Source organism: Lemur catta, chromosome 2 (genome assembly GCF_020740605.2).
Source record: "Lemur catta isolate mLemCat1 chromosome 2, mLemCat1.pri, whole genome shotgun sequence".
NCBI classification, from domain to species: domain Eukaryota; kingdom Metazoa; phylum Chordata; class Mammalia; order Primates; family Lemuridae; genus Lemur; species Lemur catta.
Window position 1 is genome coordinate 115787087 of NC_059129.1, and position 21996 is coordinate 115809082.

The window sequence follows — 21996 nt, forward strand, 5'->3', positions numbered from 1 at the left end:
TATAGTGGTTAAGTTTCAAATTCCTTTATGTTTCAGAATGACCTCAGTATATTTCAGTATTCCTTTGAGCTTAGACTACTAGTTCTCTGTCTAAATATGTGGATGGGTGATAAGCCTCAAGGACCAGCTCCCAGGCCGGGCGCGGTGGCTCATGCCTGTAATCCTAGCACTCTGGGAGGCCGAGGCGGGTGGATCGCTTGAGGTCAGGAGTTCAAGACCAGCCTCAGCAAGAGCGAGACCCCGTCTCTACTAAAAAAAAAATAGAAATTATCTGGCCAACTAAAATATATATAGAAAAAATTAGCTGGGCATGGTGGCTCATGCCTGTAGTCCCAGCTACTCGGGAGGCTGAGGCAGTAGGATCGCTTCAGCCCAGGAGTTTGAGGTTGCTGTGAGCTAGGCTGACGCCAGGGCACTCACTCTAGCCAGGGCAACAAAGCGACAGTCTGTCTCAAAAAAAAAAAAAAAGGACCAGCTCCTGATTCATGTGTATTTTCAGACCTGTGGGTATTATGTGACCATATCCCAAAGTTTAATTTCTGATAGAATAAGTGAGAGTTCCAGTGAGAAGAGGAGCCCCAAACTATTTCAGGCTACCACTACTATTTTCAGCATTATGTGGACATCCCACTGACATTCCAGAAATTTGTTTGAAACAGTTTACCTCTCAACTTAATATGTTGTTCATGCTATAAAAGGAGAGCTTACAATCTCAGAAAACCTTTATATAATAGTTTTTAACCAAACTATTTAGTTCACAGGCTGTTGGGCAGAAGTGCTATATAGTTCATCAGGTAAGAGCTCTTTTCACATGAAAATTGCTAAGATTTTTTAATGCGGGATATTTTCTTCACCCTTCCTAGCTGAAACTCACTTCCTCATACACTCCCCAAATTCTAAAACAGTTGCTAAAATGAGTTGAACACTCTTAATTTTAGAATATTCCAAAGAAAAAATAAACATGCAGACAGCCGAGTTAATTTATAAAACATTGCTGCATTTATCTTGGCATTTATCTGGGCAGATTTCAGTTGTCACTTCCACTAAGTCTTGTCTGCTGGCTCTACTTAGCCACTCAGGGAAGGAACAAGTTTCTTCTACATATTCACCACCTTGAGGACCATTGCATAGAATAAATTTGGTGTTTCTTCACACTTCTTGTACAAATTTCTTTCCTCATAGACAATTTATTTACTGGGTCTCTGAAACCTAAATAATCCCTTTACTTTAAACCTGAAGCAAATGGAGAGTCATTTTTACAAGAGCAATAAACTAAAGTGGCTGTTCTAATACTTTACTTGAACGGCTCTGCACACTGAAGTACCTTTTTGTTAATACAAACCCTTCATATTCTAGCAGGCAGCTCCCTGAAATTCTAGGGCTGCTTAAAATTGTATGACCAGGAATCTCCCCTCCTCCACACAGCAGCCCCCTTGCTCCTGGGAGTATGCCAGCAATTTTGCAGGACTCATTCTGACAACTGTTCTGGTGTAAATATTTAGAGAAATCCTTTCCATTAAAGATTAAACAAAGTGTAAGTAACTGTTCCTGAATGATAGATCTTATTAATGTTTGCAACAGCAGGTCTGATGCTATCTGATGCATAGATTTTGATACTGTCCACTAGAGAAAAGACTAAAAGAAAAAGAATCAAGAGGTGAATGAATGAGTTGTGTGTAATTTGATCTGTAAAATATTTTAAGTTATCGCTAAAGAGGTGACTTTTTTCATATGCATAAAATGTAGGAAAATGAGTCCATTATAATTGAATATAGGAAAAATTGGCTGCTGGTGCTTTAATAGTTTAAAAAAGTTGGGGGCAATTACAAATCTTCTAATCACCACGTCAGTTCAAATGCAGTTCTTGGCTATTTCTCCGTATTCTCCTCAAAATGAAGTAATGTATCTGAAATCTGATCTGATGTAAACTCTGGTTTTTATGTTATTATTCAAGAACTATTAAAAGGTATAATGACTGAGCTCTTAGGCTTATATTAAATATTATATATTAAAACAGGGTGGTACCCCAGGCCTCAAGGGTGAAAGGGTACCAGTGTTTCATTTTCCTGCTTGCACAGCATTTTCAAATGTTTATTATATACTAGGGATTACACAGCTAAGCCATTTAAAGTATCAGAGACTTCGTTGACTCAATTTCAAATTAATTCTACAGTATTAATGCTTCCTGTGATACATGACTAGAAAAGGTATACATCTTTTAAACAAGTTATTGTTTCTTCCTTCCCTTGATGTTGTAAGGCCTACATTGAAATATAAAAAGCTATGAATTTTAATTCAATTTCTTTGTTAATAAATCCCAATCTAAGATTTCTCATTGATAACCAGAATTTTTTTGTCCTTTACAGAAGTAGGATGTTTTTAACTTTACATTAAGATTTTTTTCCTGTGAAAAAGCATTTTAGAAATAAGTTCTACATAAATAATATTAAAACATCTACAATGGAATTTAATTCCTCCTTGTTTTGCTTCAAACATATACTGGCAGTCATTCACTGCTGAGTTTCCAATAGAATCCCTCTTGAATACTGTATTTATTATAACTGAGCAAAGAAAATAATAAAAAGGGATCTATGGGATATGAAATGGAAACTTCATTGGAGAAGAATCATATCTTTCTAATGACCTTCTTACAAACTAGGCTTTCTTGAGTTTGAACTGTAGTGAGAAAAATCCCACAGTAGGAGGCAGGGGGATTGATTTTCATTTATACACTGCTAGATAATTTAGACAAATCATTTAGTCTGTGAGTCAGTTGTATCCACTATAAAATGGGGCTCATAATCTTTCATTTATCTGAAAGCAGAAAACTGATCCTTCTAACAGTAAGATCAATGAGCTTTCCCTTTCCATTCTTATACCAGGCCCTAACCTTAGTTGTCTGTCACAAATTCAAGAATGTGGAGTTAGGGCTTGAATTCAAAAGTATAGGTTTCTCTTTGTACTTTCATGGAATTTTTAGACCATATTTTTCAAAAGTTACCAAATAAGAAAGAAATCTTATTGGGAGAGAAATATGTGAAAAAAGTTGCAATTGAACTTAGCCCTAGCTAAGATATCATATATTCATTGAATCATTTAACAGCTATTTAATAAACATTTATTATGTGCTGGGATTACAAAAGTGAGCAAAACATATCTGAAACCTGCCCTTGTAGCATTCACGGTGGTTAAGGAAAGAAAACAGGAAGTCAAAATTAAAAAACAATATTTATTTAGGACACCTAGATATCATTTCCAAGCTGTATAATATTATGTTAACTTGTTTAAATAGAATGGGAAATTAATTATATGGTTTACAATGAGCCTACTACATCCCCACATTTTTCTCTGGAAAACAGGGATACAGCTGTACTAGACAGTACGTAGGAATGAAGCAGGAAGGTGGAAGGAAGATCAACTGAAAACACTGGGATTTATTAGGCCTCCCAGCATTTTCTTGTCTTAAAATTTATGACCAATGAATGGGAGTCATCACGTAGCATAACGTTTGTGACAATCATCGGAAGTTTGCTATGCGCTCTGTAAACGTAGTTGGCATTGTTAGGTAAAGCTTGTAATGGAGTGGCATAGTTTGGCAGAGGGAATTTCCATTTTCGGCACATTGACTAATTTCTATAGCTGAACTTTCACACTAGTTCATTAACTGGAATTACTTTTACCAAACAAACACTAAAATATTGTATGTTTAAAAATAGTGCATTTTTGTCCATCTCTCCGAGGCATTTTTCAAACCTTTTATGGTAACCTCTTGACCACGACATGGAACATACAATCTAATCTACTTAAAGCACCAGTTTGGCAAACACATGTCAACAAGTTATTTGGATTTCTTATGTAAGTCTGTTGAGGACTGTTGATGACCTTTCCTAACATCGGTTGATAGCTTTAAAGATGTCAGCTGCCAAAATTTAGAGTCTTGAAAATAACTTGATTCAGTTCTATTCTGTAGGTTATCACTAACTTGTGAAGGGTTTTGAATAAACAAAGGAAACTATCAGCTATTTTCGCATGCGTTATGTCATGTGACCCTCACAACAATTTTGTAATATATTGTTGTCCATTCTACAAATGAGGAAACTGAGTCTCAAAACAATTAAGAAATAGATCAAAATGACATAGAAATGGTAGACCTAAAACGTACACCCAGATCTTCTGACCTCATGATCAGCTTTCTCCATTACTCTCTGCTTTTCATTAAGCCTGTTACGGGAGAACGCCAGAGGCAGTTCAAATGAGGGAGAGCTCTGTTTCTGCAGCTGAGATGAAACTATGAATACTTCATTAGAGGGCCCAGCGTGGTGGCTCATGCCTGTAATCTCAGCACTTTGGGAGGCTAAGCTAGAAGGATCCCTTGAGGCCAGAAATTCAAGGCTGCAGTGAGCTATGATTGCATCACTGCACTCTCCAGCCTCTAAAATAAAATAAAATTTTATTTTAGAAGTGACAAAGTGAGACCAGTCTCTAAAATAAAATAAAATCAGTAATATCTCATTAAAGAAGAAGTAAGGATGAAAGATATTAAACAGGCCTACTTGACAGAGTGGTTACTTGGGAAGGGCAATGAGAAGCTTTTAAAGCAGGGGCCCAGTAAGTTCACAACTATTGCTCCTAAAAGAGCCCTCTGATGGCTAAGTGGTAGCATCAGTGGTGGTAAGAAATGGAAAGACGTTAACTCTATTAACTGAGGAGGAAAGGGTGATTTGAGATGGAGATGAGGAGGGTTCCTAGATTCCTGGCCTTAGCAACTAACTGGATAGTGCCATTTACTGAGACAGTGAATACTAGAGAAAGAGCACGTGTCTACTCAGTGTACAATGTTTTAATAGCTAGAAAGATTTTGAGTGATGCTGTACGCAACATAGCCCCCTTGTGTTACTGAAGAAGATAAACAGAGGCCAGAGAAGTAAGTGACTTGATTGAGGTCACTTTTCAGTAGAGCCAAGAGTGGAAATGACTCCTGTGGTCACTGGATAGCACCAAAATGCTACACAGAAGATGATTCTAAGGACTGACTTTCCAGAGAAGTGCTCTGTGGATATTCTGGCAATCTGATTTTTCATTTGTTTAATAATGGTCTTCTCAGAGAGAATTATCTGTTCGTTGGCTGAGGATTTATTTCATATCTCTTTATATCCTTCCTCCAAGAGATGTCATCCCTTAAAAAGTTACAATAACCTGTTACCCTAAACTAAGAAGACTCATGATGAGGGCACAATTTTTAAAGACAAACTAATTATATTAATATATAATGTACTCTCACCAAATACAGTTGTCAGTTTCCTCATTGAGAATATTCTTATTCTATTCCTGGGAATGAGGCGGGGGATTCAAGTCTGGCCCTGAAATTAGCCGAGCATGGTGGCGCATGCCTGTAGTCCCAGCTACTCGGGAGGCTGAGGCAGGAGGATCGCTTGAGCTGAGGAGTTTGAGGTTGCTGTGAGCTAGGCTGAGGCCACGGCACTCTAGCCTGGGCAACAGAGTGAGACTCTGCCTCAAAAAAAAAAAAAAAGTCTGGCCCTGAGCTGGAAAAGTATCATATTGTTCATTTTAAGCAATAACTTATATCAATATAATTTTGTACAGCATGTAGACACTTTCTCATCATTATCTTATTTGATTTGTTTCAATACCCTTTGGAAATGGGCACAACAGGATTTACCATATTCATTTTACAGATCAAGCTCAAAGATGTTAAGTGATATGTATAGTATCGCAAGGCTAGTAAGTGGCAGAACTTAGCTTCAGCATTCTTGTAGGGGATATTTCTGTTTTTCTACAAGTCCTTGGCCTTTCCTTCACTGACACAATCCCCATATATCTACTGTGAGGTTTCTACTATTAGTATAGATTTCTTTAGTTTTGACAATAAAGGCATGTAGATTAGGGGAAATCTTTGCTATAGCTGGGACTCTTAGTGGCTGACAAAGTGAGTTGGCAGATCCTTAAGGTCCTGTTACATTTGAATACCCAGGTGTGAGCTCATCATGGGAGAAGGAGTTTCCCGAGGCAAGAGCGCCAAGCATTGTTAGACAAACTATCTTAAGGAAAAAGGAGAAAACTTACTGGGTCTCTTCTATGGTGGTAGAACTTCTTGAGACACAGGTTGAGGCTTGAGATGAGAGGATGTTTATTAATAAATATTGCCATAAAATAATTGTATGGGTTGCCCCCAAATATCATAATATTTGTTTCACTAGACATGATCAAGTAGATTGTTACGGGGAAGTGATTTGAACTAGATCCCCCCAAATTCCAAAGGTTTATGATTACATCAGCTGGAAGCTAATTACCTATGTGGATCTCAGTGTTCTCATCTGACAATTTAAAGATGGAAGAGCTTTACGATCCTTTTAAATTCCACAGTTATATTCACCATCCTCTCAAATATTTTTTTATGCATTCCTATATAAAGAATTCTGTTCATAACATTTCCCTATTTTTCCCTTTCCATTTATCTGTTATTCTTTTCTTTCAACCCCCATAACTATTTTTAACTGCTCTAAGTCTTCGAATTCCTCGACCATCATTAGTTGCTCCTGCCTTTTAACTTGTTACATTAAATTCCTAGTCTAAATATTTATGGCCTTTACAATATAAAACAATTATTTTATTAACTATTGTAGGCTTCTTGAGACAGAGAGTGTGTTTTGTCTCTTGGTAAGATCAGTACTTAGAAGACTGCTCCCAGTAATCACTGAATAAACACTTATTTGTGAAGTTGTAATGGTGTGATACTGAAAGTATAGTATTTATATCACCTGTGTTAGATTTACCTGGGGTGCTTCTTACAAATGTGGCTACCTAAGTGAAGATGGTGGCATCTTCACTCCCAGATCAAATCTTTGGGATTGGAACCTGTGCATCTGCATTTTAAACAAGTAATCCAGGTTTATTTTTACACATGGTAGAGTTTTGGTACCACAGGTATAGACCTTTGGGTTCTCTGCACCATACTGACATCATTTCTATGGCATGTCTTACCTCTTTCAGTCTAAGTACATGCTTGTCTTCAGTGAGTTGCTAGAGCCCCAGAGACCTTCTTGCCCAGAATGTTGTGTGCGACTACCAACAATACCCATTAAGGTCTGTGTCTGTATTCCTTAAAAAGTAGCCAATTTCTATGACTATTAGTGAGTCCCTGGCTTCTAATACAGGAGTCCTCACATCTCCTGTATTAAAAAGAAGTATCCGCATCTGCCCTCTTTTTAGCCTCCTTGCTTAGAAGTTTTTGAGAGTTATTTTTGCATACAGCTGCCGGCTGCCTCAACTCCAGATGGAGACAACACAGGATGGAGTTAGTGTCTCTTGAGTAAAACAAACTGTCTTATACCCATTGATTTTTTTAATGATTGCCTAAAAGAGTGCTAGGGACTTTAAATAGTATCTTACTTCATCTTCTCAATATAATATATCAAGCAGATATTCCCAAGTTACAGAGAAGCCTAGGCTCAAAGAGATTAAGCAAACTTTGTCTAAAGAAATAATCAGACTGTGTGTGAACTTCTGTGTACAGATAATTGGTTTTATTCTTCTTTGTATGATCGCTCACTAGTACAGTCTCTGGATGTTGAATACTTTAATTTTTAAAAATAGCTGGGGGAAAAAAAGATAAATGTTGGTAATTCATCTAGAAAATGTCAGGACTGAGATTCAAAACCCGACTCTGTATGAGTCCAAAGCCAGTACTTCATCACCCTGTCCCTATGTCCTCTGGGAAGTGTGCAGGGCCCATTTCCAAATGAGGTGGCAATTCAGGGAACCATGCACTAAGTACAGAAATGCATCATATTCACAAAGGTGCATGTATACTCCTCTTCTGTCAGCATTTTGTAAATTTAGGAGAAAATTGATTTATTATTTTTGCTGAGGACTTTAGATATGACACACAAAGCTGGATTTTTTTAATGGTATACCCACTATTTGCACACTGTCTAGTGCCTATTAAAATACCACAAGTCCCTCGTCTGCTGTTTGCTTATGCTAAGGCTTCAGCCACCAGATACACTACTTTAGCATGCTATGTGGCAAGAAGATCCAAGTTTATTCATAATATAACAAAGTAGAGTTTGTTTTTAGCACAGACTGAAGTTTGTTTCATTCAAGAATGTGAAGTTAGTTATGGACTCACACCCATGCAGATTCATTACCATTAAACTATCGCATTTTCTGTTTATGTTGATTTCTAATTATTTCTCCCCTTTAAAAAAAAAAAAAAGGAATGCCTCTCTCAGCCAGACCAGAGCACATAATGATTCCCACTGTTGGATGAACACAGTTGGATCTGTCTCATGAAAAACTCTGTTATTACCACCCACTAACTCATCAACAGGTCCTGGCTCTCTACAGAATCTGGGTCTCAGTTACCCCTTTCCACCCCCTCTTGTCCTCTATTCACCTCCACTTGGGAACATGGCCACTTGGAGAAAGGGAAGCTTTCCCTCACTTAGCGACAGCTGGAGATGCTGATTCAGTACCTTATGTTTACACCCATAGCAGAGTGCGTTAGCTTTATGATAGATTTTCTACTTGTGATTAAGGGGAAAAAAACTATTTTGGTTCTACAAATGCTTTTGTTACAGTTTCAGCAGCAGTATCAACTATAGCTAGCTGTTCAGTCACAGGAACATGAATATGGTTTTCACTACTTTTCAGAATCAGCTTGGAAATTAGCCCATAGATTATTAATTCGTTTAATGAATTAAAGAACATAATACTGAGATCCTAAAAGAAAGGTTATTTTAGAAGTGAAAATGACAAGGTTGTTCTAAATTATTTAGACTGTTGCAGTATGCATTGCTAATGGCAGGAATTTAGAAAAATACAAGAAAAGATTATATGCAACATTAATTTTTTTATTTTTTATTCTTACTTTGTTCTTATGACCTTTTATATATTTCATAACTTTCCTATTTCTTCTCCCTCATCCCTTACACACACAGACTCCAGTAAAAGAGAATGAAAACTTAAAACCTGGAAGGAAACTAAAATTACTGCTAGAGGAAGATGGGGAGGAACAGAGGAGAAGTGGAATGTTCCCAAGAGCAAAGAATGTGTAGATTGATGCGCAGTTTCTTCAAAGAGTGGAATCTTGATGTAAATTCCCAAGTTTGTTGCTAGTTAGAACATTCTTCTCTAGTAGAAAAGTTAATAATAAAACATATTTTCATGGAATACAAGATGCTGGTTCTGCTCCAAGGCCCATAAAATTAACAAAAATTATAGTGAATAACTATCAGGCAAAATGTGTTCTTTCCTTTTCTTCTGATATTAAAAACGCAGAGTCTAAATGTACTTAGGCTCTTTACTTCGGCCCACAAAGATCTAGCTCCGACCCCCTTTTCTAGTCATTTCCTGTCACTCTTAGCTCTGTGGGCTTATTGGTTCCTGTTGTGCTGTTCCTCCTGCCTGCTTCTTCCCCACGGCCTTCAACTCCCCTAAAATACTCTTCCTTGGGTTTTCATGACTGAATCCTCCTCATTCCCCAGGTCTCAGCTAAAGAGAAACCTTAAAGGGCCTCTCCTGACCACTGTATTTAAAGGATCTCCCCAGTGTTACTCTATGCCTTATCCACCTGTTTATTTCCTCCACAATACTTCATCACCATCTTTAATCACTTAAGTCTTTGTTTACCTGCTTATTAACTGATTAATATCATAACATCAGGAACTGGAAGTCTTGTTCAGCCCTGCGTTTTCTGCATCCTATGTAGTGTTGGGCACATTGTGAGCTCTCAGAAAGTTTTGTTAAAAACCTTACTCACAGTCTACACAGTGTATCCGTATACCAGCAGTCCCCAACCTTTTTAGCATCAGGGACTGGTTTCATGGAAGACAGTTTTTCCACAGACCAGGAGAAAGATGGTTTGGGGATGATTCAAGCGTATTACATTTATCGTACCTCTCAGTCAAACCTCTCTGCTAATGATAATCTGTATTTGCAGTTGCTCCCCAGCACTAGCATCACCGCCTCAGCTCCACCTGAGATCATCAGACATTAGATTCTTATAAGGAGTGTGCAACCTAGATCCCTCGCATGTGCAGTTCTTGGTAGGGTTCATGCTCCTGTGAGAATCTAATGCTACCATTGATCTAACAGGAGGCGGAGCTTATGCAGTGATGCAAGGATGGGGAGCAGCTGTCAATACAGATGTAGCTTTGCTGGCTCACCTGCCACTCACCTCCTGCAGTGCTCCCAGTTCCTAAAAGGCCACAGACTGGTACCGGTCTGCAGCTGGGAGTCGGGAACTGAAGCCATGTAGAATGAAACCCACTTTTCTTCTATTTTTCATTTCTAGTACTGATTCTGTAGCATGTGGTCAGACACAGCATAGCGCCGGGCCACTAAATTGGCATCTAGCTACCAAATATTCATCATATCTTAGATTTCAGGAATTCTACAGCTGCCATCATTTGCTAGCCATTTTCTTAATATATTGAACTGACTTGATTTTAGTGGAAAGTCTAGCTAATTGCTGTTTAATGTTAGGTTTGCCCTATTGCTGTGGTTTTATTTTAAAGTATTTATAGAGTATAAATATTAGACTCCCTGCAGGAAATTATTATTCAGTAAGAGAAAAAGAAAGACTTTCCAAGTTCTCAAAGAAACCATTTCCACTAAAAACAGTATGTTTCCCCACATAATAATAATGGTGGAGCACCAACTAGGTTGTATTCAACAACTGGTGAATACATTCCTCTCTGAGACTATTAGGAATTCTGTGAACCCATTGGTGTAGGCACAAGCTTTCAGATTCAGTGGGACAAAAGACACAACAGACTGTTATACTTGCTGTTAGAGTTTAATTAATGTCTGTCCTTATACCTTTGGTAAAAGACCAAATCAAATAAGTGTGGAGGGATGTGTGTGCATGCATGCATGTGTCTATATATGTATATACATACATGTATACATACATATGGAACACACATATACATATGTATATTTAAATACCATAGGTGAATTTTAATTCATTTAATAATTAAAACATCAGTATATGAAAACATTAAAACCATCAGGTAATAAACAGTATTTCAAAAATAGCAAGATCTATATGTATATATATTCAGACATATAAACATGTGGCCCTTAGAACAAATTATTAATCAAAAGTAATAATGGAGGACTATGAGTAGACCTCTGTTCATCCAGATACCCTAGTTTGAGAATATAAAAAAGTGTTATCTTCCAATTAGTAATTATATTTATTCAGAAAAGCTTTTGTACATACAGCAGAAGCACAGGCTCAGTAGGAAAAAAAAAAAAAGCCTTTGTACGCATTTTGCTGTCTATACCTAACTCCCCCAGATTGCCTGAATGGTTGTGGAGACCTAGCCATTGTCAATTCTACTTTGGAAGCTTTAACTAATAAACAAATAAGAAACATAGACTTGCAATATTTTCTTGGATCGACCCAACAGAGTTTGAAAGAGACTGCCAAGTAATTCAAATTTTTAACATTATATTTTTCTTAAAGTGAACATTGCCAAGTATTCCAGAGGAACCACAAAACATCTCTTAATTTTCAGTGACTGTAATATTATTCTAAACATAAATATGATTCTGTAACAATCAAGTCCCAAGATATGGTAGAAATGTGTTGTCCTAACTTAGACAAGAAAAAAAATACGCGACATTTTCCCTAGGTGAACAGATTACTGAAGTAAATGAAATCTAAAAAAGCTTTTATTATTTTATTTGGAATGATTTTTGTATAATTAAGCATTCAAAATGTATATAACTTGGAACTTGATTCTTTTACCAGATATTCATAGATATAGCCCACTTAAGATCAATTATTGTAGATACTTTATGTTAAATATTTACTGCTTTAACATCTTTATTATTCTCAAAAAGCACAGATAAATATCTTATCTTTTATATTTATTGCCTTCATTCATTCAGTAATCAAGAACAGTTTATTGAGAGCCTATTCAATAAATAGCCACCCTGTATAGAAGCTGGGAATTATCAAGAAAATTATCAAGAAAATTATCAAGAAATTATCAAACCAACCATACCCCTTCCCTCAAAAAGCATACAATCAATGTGAACATCTTGTAAGAAGAGAAGACATGGAGGAAAGAACAGATGTAAAAATAACTTTGATTATGGAATTTCTTTGGTTTCTTCTCTAGATCTTTTAAGGCCACTACGTACAGAAGAGCAAGCAGTGAATGCTGTGAAGACAAAATGCTTTAGGGGGAATTCTGTATCATGTTTTGTAGTTAAAAATAACTTTTATCAAATTTGAATCTATTAATTTTTAGTTAAATTATAAAATTGATAAGTTACTTTCTTGTATTTGGCACACTTTAACACCAGTCAACCCTGTTTTATTTAATTTTAACCTAAAGTCTATTAAATTTTGTATTTTTGGAAATTCTCTAGCCTCAAATAAATGACCATCAGGGGTAATTGGCAGCATGTGATAATGGATTTCTTTCATATAGCAATTTACAATAGATATTAGTACATTAGTAAATGAGCTTTATAGAAGGAGATTAAAGCAAGGCAAATCCTTGAAGCTTGCACTTAAATTGTTATGGAAACAGATGTAGTTTCCAGGACTGTATTTGGTTTGATACATCATAAACACCGAAAATAAGAAGCCAAAGGTTGCATATTTACCAAATGCTCTGATTCCATTAAAACTCTGGATGTTTTATCAAAGTTCAATTAACGCTCGTGACAATAACAAGTCCCTTAGGAACTGTTAACATCAGTTATATATCACAAGTTGAAGGTTATCAAAAAGAGAGAGAGTAGGAAGCCTTGTTTAATAGCTAGAGAAATTGAAGTCCTTATTCAGGGGATGTTGTCAGTTCAGACACTGAAAATAGATTTAAGTTATGAACAAGCATGTACTCTCTTAGTACACTTAACCTTCATAAACCAGTTAAGAAAAGACACTTATCTCTTTCTTAATTTTAAGGAAAGACATATTAATTTTACTGTGTATACAACATATTTATGATCAGGAGGTCCCAATTTAAATTTCCCATGAATTCTGTCCATCTTCCCACTCTTATCTGTCCCCTGTTATGCATCTGAAGTTTATTTATGTGGAAAGAGATAGGTGCCAGATATCAAAGAGCTAAGTTCTAAAGTTTGCTCTAAACTCACTATTTGTCCAGTAAGTTACAGCATTTCTTTGAGTCCTAGTTAAGGGTTTCAAAATCAATGATTTTCATAGCTTCTACTTATTTACTTAATCATAGAACAATTACCACAGATAATTTAGCTTTTTGAGATGCATTCTTTGAAAACAAAAGTGGTATAGAAATTCAAAGTATTATCAAAGTCTGCTGATAATACATTTTTTTCTCTTACCAAATGTTCTTTATTTTGGATTATGTTTCCTTTCTCTGTCATTTTCAGCACCTTCCCCTTTCCAGATGCCTTTTCTAATTAAGTAGCTACCACTGCAGACTCACATGTACATCTCCAATAGCCCCTTCAAAGTAAGCTCTGTCTATTAAGCATCATTTCCTTGATATTTTATAAAATCTGCAAAATTCCTGATTCCAAACCATATTTATATTGGCAATCCACTCTATTTTATGCACCTTCCCCCACCCTCCAACTGCAGGCTTTTACTCCGCTGCCTTGGTAGCTCTTCCTGTCTCTACTCACTGGCTGAAACTAGAACACACATTCTCAAATCCTTTCTTGCTCAGTTCACATTTAGTTAGTCACCACGTTTGGTTGATTCCACTTCCTAAATATCCTGGAACATGCATCCCTTCCTTACCACATTATAGTACCTCTGCTATATTGTAAGTTATCAGCAGCCTTTTACCTTGTCCACTACATTAGTTTTCTTCTGGTTTCCATGCTTGCCACACCCCCAGTGAAATTACCTTTCTAATAATATGAATCTCACTGGAGTGAGTGATCATATATCACTCAAATATCATATATCACTCACTGGATCGAAATCCCCCATGTCTACAGAATAATTTCCTTGGCCTATCCCACAAAGAATTTTATAATCTGGATCTACCCTATGCTTCCAGTCTTTTTGATACGCCTCATAACTCCATTACCCACAACTTATGCACCAGTTGCATCAAACTCTGCCAGTCTTCTTCTCAATTTGGGTAAATGTGTTTCCTCTAGCCCCACAAGGCCACTAATAAACTCCAACACATTTTTTAAGACTTAAGTTCAAATGCTAGATATTCTATGAAACCCCCCTACTTCTCCACCACTACCATCTCCATTGCTCATATAAAATAATAGCAGGAAATATTGTTTGAAAAAAAGTGACTCAGAAATACAAAATGAAGTTAGTATTAGAATGGGGAAAAAAGAAAGAAGCATGAGAAAGTAAAATCCTATCTTAAAATCACAAGATTTTATGGCTAAAAGGGTTGTTACAGTCAATCTAGACCAAAGTTTTCTGTGGTTTCCATATAAAAAGTAAAAGCTCTTGCCTTAAGATGAAGTTTGGGAAATTTGTATCTAGTTGTGTAATACTGACTGAATAATTTGAGTGATCTTTATACAGCATTCAAGAAAGCAGTTACTCCACTACTCAACCATAAAAAGAAAAAACTAGAATCATAGAATCTGAGCTTCATAGTCTCAATTTCTCTCACTTCCCACAGCCATCATCTCAACTTCCATGAAGAAATAAAAGTTTGCTATCATTTCATATTCAAAATCCATTGCCTGTATTTAAAATTTACTGTTTAAAAACAAATAGAAAAACTGTTTTTGTTACATGGATAATGTATAATGCTGAAGCCAGGGCTTTCAGTGTACTGTGTACCTGTCGCCAGAATAATGTACATTGTACCCAATAGGTAGATTTTTATCCCTCACCCCCCCCACCTCCCTCCTTCTTAGTTTCCAATGTCCATTACTGCTCTTTATGACCATATATATCCTTCGTTTAGCTCCCACTTATATATGAAAACATGTGGTATTTGTTTTTCCATTCCTGAGATACTTCGCTTAGGATAATGGTCTCCAAATCCATCCAAGTTGCTGCAAAAGGCGTTATTTCATTCTTTTTTATGGCTGATTAGTATTATATATATATATATATATATATATACACACATCACATTTTCTTTATCCACTCATCTGTTGATGGGCACTTATGTTGCTTCCATATATTTGCAATTGTGAATCATGCTGTAATAAATATTTGGGTACAGGTGTCTTTTTTATAAAATGACTTCTTTTCCTTTGGGTAGATACCCTGTAGTGGGATTGCTGGATCAAACGGTAGGTTTATTTTCTTCTTTAAGGAATCTCCATACTGTTTTTCATAGAGGTTATGCTAGTTTACAGTCTCATCAACAGTATACAAATGTTCCCTTTTCACCACATCTGCGTCACCATCTATTGTTTTTTGACTTTTTATTAATGGCCCTTCTGAGCGAGGCAAGGTGGTATCTCATTGTAGTTTTAATTTGCATTTCCCTGATGATTAGTGATGTTTAGCATTTTTTTAACTTTAGAAACAAACAAAATTTCCTTGTAAGTTGGAACTAGGTCTTTCTTGATTTTTCTAAAAAATCTATTTTTCAAAAACCTTTGTCAAAAAAGCCAAAATATAAAAAAAGGAACTATTGTAGCACAATGTTGACTGTGCTGAATTTCATCAGTAAACGTTTTAGAGAAAGAAGAGAATTGAGCAAGGTATTTTGGCACATCTCATAATTTTAGTGGAAACTGTTACCAATCACAAGTCCCATGCACAGCTCTCCCTTTTAGAAGTTTCCAAATATCAAAACCTAATTTTTAAATGAAATTTATCCTAAGAATACCAGTTTTTGAGGCTCTAAATATGTAACCATGTCTATATTAATAACTGATCTATACAAAGTTATATCATAATTGATAAAAAAATTCTGGGTGTGTAAAATTACAATTGTGTGTTTCCTTTCCATAGGCACATTTCGGAGACAGGGGTAGATTGGCATGGACCAATCTGATCCATCTTCGTTAAACCCAGAGTCACCTAGTGCCCTGAGTCGGAGTGATTTTCTTTTAAGGTCCACTTTTCCCCAGAGAAGTGGAATTCCACAGACAATTCTTTTCTGTATTTTTCAATTCTTTATGAAAAGGTTTTATAGGTTTTTACCTACATTTCTTGCTTTTTGAAATGGATCTAATAGATTCTGAACACATGGGGCTGTCTTGCCCCTTTTCCTTTTAAGGGTGTTTCCAACCTTAAAATATGTACACATTTTCTGTAAGTCTCCAATGCTAAGTTACTGGCATGAAAAATGACCCTGTTACTTGGAAAGCAGTTTTCACTTACAAGTCCCCCAGGCCCTATAATGTCTAAACCTCCTGTGCCACTTTATAGGACTGCCCCACCCCACAGAGGAGCATGTACAGGAAAAGCAGACTTCCCTTCCCCCACACATTTCCTCAGTTTATTTACAAAACGTCTTGGAATGAGAATGAGCTGCTTGTGGTTCCTGCGGCTGATCCAGGGATGGTTTCCGACAGGCAGAGGATGCTGGTCAACCGAATGACCTCTGTGTAGCTAGCCCGTGCACTCCTGTGGTAAGGCTATTAGGTCTTCCGGGTCGCCCTGCTAACTAATCCTGGAGGCATTTGTTTTTGTGGTAAGAACTTAGTAATAACCAAACATCACTATAAAGATGGATTTTAATAATGACAAGGTCCATCAGAGCTTATCTTTTCCACCACCAACAAAAGAAGTCAGAAATATGCTGGAATGCCTTTAGACTCCTGTGTGTGCATCAACCTTCTCTTCTTAAAGGACTATTTCTCCCTTCTGGCATCCTGAAAGGGTGATAAAGCTATTAGCATTATATTTGGATAGAGAATACATTAAGAGAGTAAATCGTCCCAAATACCAGCTACGTGGGAGACCCCGTAGTCAGCAGTTTCTACCAGCTCACGCATAGGTGATGATGACTAGTTAATAGTCGTAAGAAGGTTTAAAGTTGTAAAGATCTCAATTAAGTGTAAGTCTCCCAAATGTTCATTTAGATTTGCGCAGACTTGCTATTGAACACTCTTACCTCACACGTTGGTGACTCCTGGAAACCTTTGAATATCTATAGCAGTGATCCTTAAGGTAGATGGGTCCATCCTCACCAGACATACATTTAATTTGAGTAAGTTAAAAATGAAAGCATAGAAACTATAAGTCTTCTCTCCCCAAAGATAAAAATATTGCACATAAATTACCATAGTTACATATGATCCATGTGAAAATATTGTTAAGATAACCATCACATTTTCACTATTATATCAGTTTGAACTAGTAATTATTAAACTCATGTGAGAAGAAATATTTCAGGAAAGCATTAAGGGTGTTGCTGAATAGCTAATATAGTCTCATAATAAATGTGCATAATAAATGGATCAAAAAGTAAAATTGTATTCTCTAATAGACCATAGGTGAAAAAAGATATTATAGAATTTAGTGTCCTTACTCAAGTTAAGTCCCAGCATATGTTTTACTTGCTGAAGAAATGAAAGACATGTGCTTATCATCTGATATATAAATGAAAAGCAAAATTAATGTGTATTAATTTCAATGTGTAAATGAGCACAAAATTACCAGTCCCAGATCTCCCAGGGTGCTAAGTCAGTGAGGATATCATATTTATACATATATGTTCTACAAATCCTCTGAGGCAATATATTCTTACTTTCCAAAAGCTCAACTTTTAAGAACTTTGAAATCAACAGCAATAAATGTGCTAAACGAAAATACAAGATCACAATAAAAGATAGGAAAAAATCCTCCTACCTCATTTACTCATTACTACCAATTGAAAGCTAATGACAGAAAATGTATGCCCTGCCCAGGAAATGTCATTTAACTTCTACACCTCTGATTTAACCTTTGTTTTTGTCTTTCTGCATTTGTCTCCCCAGTGCATCCTAACGTCAGTCAAGGCTGCCAAGGAGGCTGTGCAACGTGTTCAGATTACAATGGATGTTTGTCATGTAAGCCCAGACTATTTTTTGTTCTGGAAAGAATTGGCATGAAGCAGATTGGAGTGTGTCTCTCTTCATGTCCAAGTGGATATTATGGAACTCGATATCCAGATATAAATAAGTGTACAAGTAAGTGTCTACACAAAATTGTATTTTTATCTCATCTTTGGGGACTTTTCCAGGTTGATAAGGCCTCTCATATATTTTTGATATTTGATGTTATGTAAACAATAATATTTATCTGATACTTAGACTCAACCATATTTGGACTTAGCACTTAGGGCAGGGAAATTTTCACCACTAACTCAAGAAAAAAATCACTTAAGTTTTGTTTTATTTTTTTAATTTGTAAAAGCAAGGACTGAGAACATGACCACTACTCATTGAATTTATAGAGGACTACTATAATCCTCAATTCCATCTGAGTTCCTATTATCATCACAAAATCCAGCTATTTAATAACCTGAAGATTCATTTTAGCTATTTTGGCTTCAAGGATTCTAGTATAGGAACTGAAACATTTATTTATTAATTAGAAATAAATGTTGGAAGCACTCTCATCCAGACCCTGAAAGTCTGCTCTCCAGACTATAGACCAAGTGACCTTTTAAAACTATAAATTAGGAAATATCATTCCTCTATAAAAAATATCACATGTAGCTCTCCACACTTACCTCCTATGACTCCCCCTCAACCGTTTTGCACCACCCTTACTGGCCTTCTTACAAGATCTTCCTACGTCAAGCCTTGCAATTATTTTTCTACACTGGCTGTTCTAGCAGTTTGGAAAGCTCTTTGCCCACACCTTTGCAAGACTGGCTCCCTAGACCGGGCATGGTGGCTCACGCCTGTAATCCTAGCACTCTGGGAGGCCGAGGCGGGTGTATCGCTGGAGGTCAGGAGTTCGAGACCAGCCTGAGCAAGAGTGAGACCCCGTCTCTACCAAAAATAGAAAGAAATTATTTGGACAGCTAAAAATCTGTATAGAAAAAATTAGCCGAGCATGGTGGTGCATGCCTGTAGTCCCAGCTACTCGGGAGGCTGAGGCAGTAGGATCGCTTAAGCCCAGGAGTTTGAGGTTGCTGTGAGCTAGGCTGACACCACGGCACTCACTCTAGCCCGGGTGACAAAGCGAGACTCTGTCTCAAAAAAAAAAAAGACTGGCTCCCTCATTTCATTGAAGATTTTGCTCATATGTCATCTTCTCAGAGAGGTATTCCATGACTGCTGCATCCAAAATAATTAGCCTGTTTCCCTTATTAGTCATTCCCCATCTCTTTTTCCCATCTTTTCCTGTTGTTATTTTCCCCCACCTTTCGCTGTTTTTTGTTTTGTTTTGTTTTGTTTTCCAGAGCACTTATCACTGTGGAACCAGACTGCCTGGTTTCAAAAACCAGTGGGCTCTCTGGCTCTGGACTAGTTCCATAATCACTTTGAGCCTCAGTTTCCTTATCCATAAAATGGAAATCATTATAGTGACCACCTCATTGAATTGTTGTAAAGTTTAAGTGCCTTAATATTGTAAAGCACTTGTAGCATTCCTGGCTTACAATGATTCACCATATAAGGGTCAACTATTGTTGTTGCTTACTGTGTTTCCCCTCCTAGAATGTAAACTTCGTGAAGTCTGCATCTTATTTCTCTTGTGCGCTGCTGTCAACCAATACTTAGAATAATGCCTGACACATAGTGGACAACCAAATATTTGTTGAATGAGTGAATAGCCCTCAAGAACAGCATAAAGGCAATATCTCAGTATATTTTATTAAAGTTCTGATAAAACATTTTCACTATCATTTAATATAAATAGATAGTTGGTCTTATAAACATTCTTGGCTATACACATACTGCCAAAAATTTTTATAAATCAATCAGTACAATGATTCTGAAATCAATGACCAATGCACATCAACTAAATGACTGTGGAGGAATTTTAATTCAATTTGGCAAAATAATTTTGAACCCCATGTGTTTGTTTGACACAAAAGTTGCATGTACCTGTGTTGGACACATGCAGAACTGGTAGTTAAGAGAAGAGAATAAATCATATTTCACTTTTCTTTTTTCTCTTTCAGAATGCAAAGCTGACTGTGATACCTGTTTCAACAAAAATTTCTGCACAAAATGTAAAAATGGATTTTACTTACACCTTGGAAAGTGCCTCGACAATTGCCCAGAAGGGTTGGAAGCCAACAACCATACCATGGAGTGTGTCAGTATTGGTAAGGTGAACCTCTAAGAATTTCAGTTGATTATACCTCGGATGATAATGTCAGTCTCCATGGAGGTGCTTCTCAGAGTCCTATTTCAAAATAACCTGAAGGACTGTCTCTTAGAGGCTCTCTCTGTCCTTGTTTGCAAAGATACAATCTTAAGTGTGTTCCCATAGCCTTACCCATCCCGTACCACAGTACAATTTAACACCCAGTGGGTGCTCCATTATTTCTTAGGGACTGTCGATAATTGTTTCAATTCTGATCACTATAGGTTTATTTTGTATTATTATTTAATGACGTTTTACTACTTTAGAATATATGTACTATATATGTGTATATGAGATATATACACATATATGTATATATGTGTGTGTGTGTGTATATACATTAAAAAATGTCTTGAACTAAATTTTCACATTAGGGCAAACATTTCTTAATAAACCCAGGTCTAATCTCAACCAGTGCCCAAAATTATTTTCCAAAAGGGGAAAATGTATTCTTTTGATACAACCCATTAATGCTCAATTGATAGATCAAAGACCTAGAGAACTGGTATTGTTATAGTTAAAAATCTCACTTTTTTCTCTCACACTGCTTTGCTGAAATGTTCTGCTTCCACAGGTATTCAGAAATAAGAAAGAGAGGATTGTGGACTTACTCAAACTGACAGAATGAGACAGTCCCAGGGTCTGATTAATTGCAGGCTGAGTTTCCTGGGGCAGGGGGAGGTCCCTCAGACAAGTTGTTTGTCTAAATAACAGATCACTGTCAGGCTATATTTTCCCTCTTTTAAATGTTGTGCAGCTACTACAGCTACGAGTTTGATGAACACTTGGGGAGCAGATGCTAAACCAAATGGGAAAACAGCTCACAAAATCTCAAAATCCCCTGGGCAAGAACTACAAGAACCTTTGATGCTGCAGTGATGTTGGCATATGCACACAAATGCCCTCCTAATTCAGTACAAGATAGTCTCCAGAACTCCCCTGGGGTCCCCACAGTACAGATCCATTAGAATCTGAATTGCTGGAGTAATAACTCTAAAGTGGGGGTTTAACCGCTTCAGGTCTACCACAAAAGTTTTATTTCTAAACAAAATTTTTGGTAGGATGAAATAGATGATATTTTAAAGATATTTTCAGAAGCATCTGGAAAACAGCAATCCTGAAACAGTTCATGGCTCATTTTGGTTAAATCTTTTCTTCACTAGTAATAAAAACACAGAAAAAAACAACTTAGGAATAGGGTAAAAGGTACAAGAGAAAGCACTGGAAGTTCCTCTCTTTATAGGTCCTGAGGGCTGATGATTAGAGGTAATAAGTTCCAAACAGTGGGAAAAAATAGGAAACATTTCTGTGGGATATTCAAGGGTAGAAATTCAGGATGAGTTGCAGAAAGTTTGTGGGATTTCTCTACAGAGATAAAAGGACACATATTTAGATATTTTTAGTTGTTTAAGGTATAGCATTCAGTCCTTGGAAGGCTATTTAGCTTAAATTTATCAATGCTTTTCTACAAGGAGAGCATTTAATACTTGGCACTGTTGGATTAGCCTGTAAAGCTTACTGGTAATTGATATTTTTAGAATGGGGTGATCAGTCTAAAGGCCATTTACTGAATCTGGCTCATTTAACAGGTACTTATGACCTAGGACATGGTGGTAGTGCAAATCCGTAACTTTTGTTCAGGGCCAGCTCTTATTGTTTGCTCCTTAAGTGATGTCTCTCATCATGTGGTGCCTGGCCTATGGCCACTATACTTGCCATGCCTACAGGCTTGTCTCAGAATTTCAGAGAAAATGATGACTTGCCTCCTTGTC

General features: G+C 36.7%; 1 protein-coding gene across 1 annotated transcript in view; it reads left to right on the plus strand.

Moving 5' to 3' along the window:
- Positions 1–21996, plus strand: part of RSPO3 (R-spondin 3) — a 76603-nt gene that overhangs the window by 11798 nt on the left and 42809 nt on the right. The window contains exons 2-3 of the mRNA XM_045544316.1: positions 17899–18090; positions 20037–20183. Of these exons, the coding sequence (XP_045400272.1) occupies positions 17899–18090; positions 20037–20183 (339 nt within the window). The remainder of the gene's footprint in view (positions 1–17898; positions 18091–20036; positions 20184–21996) is intronic.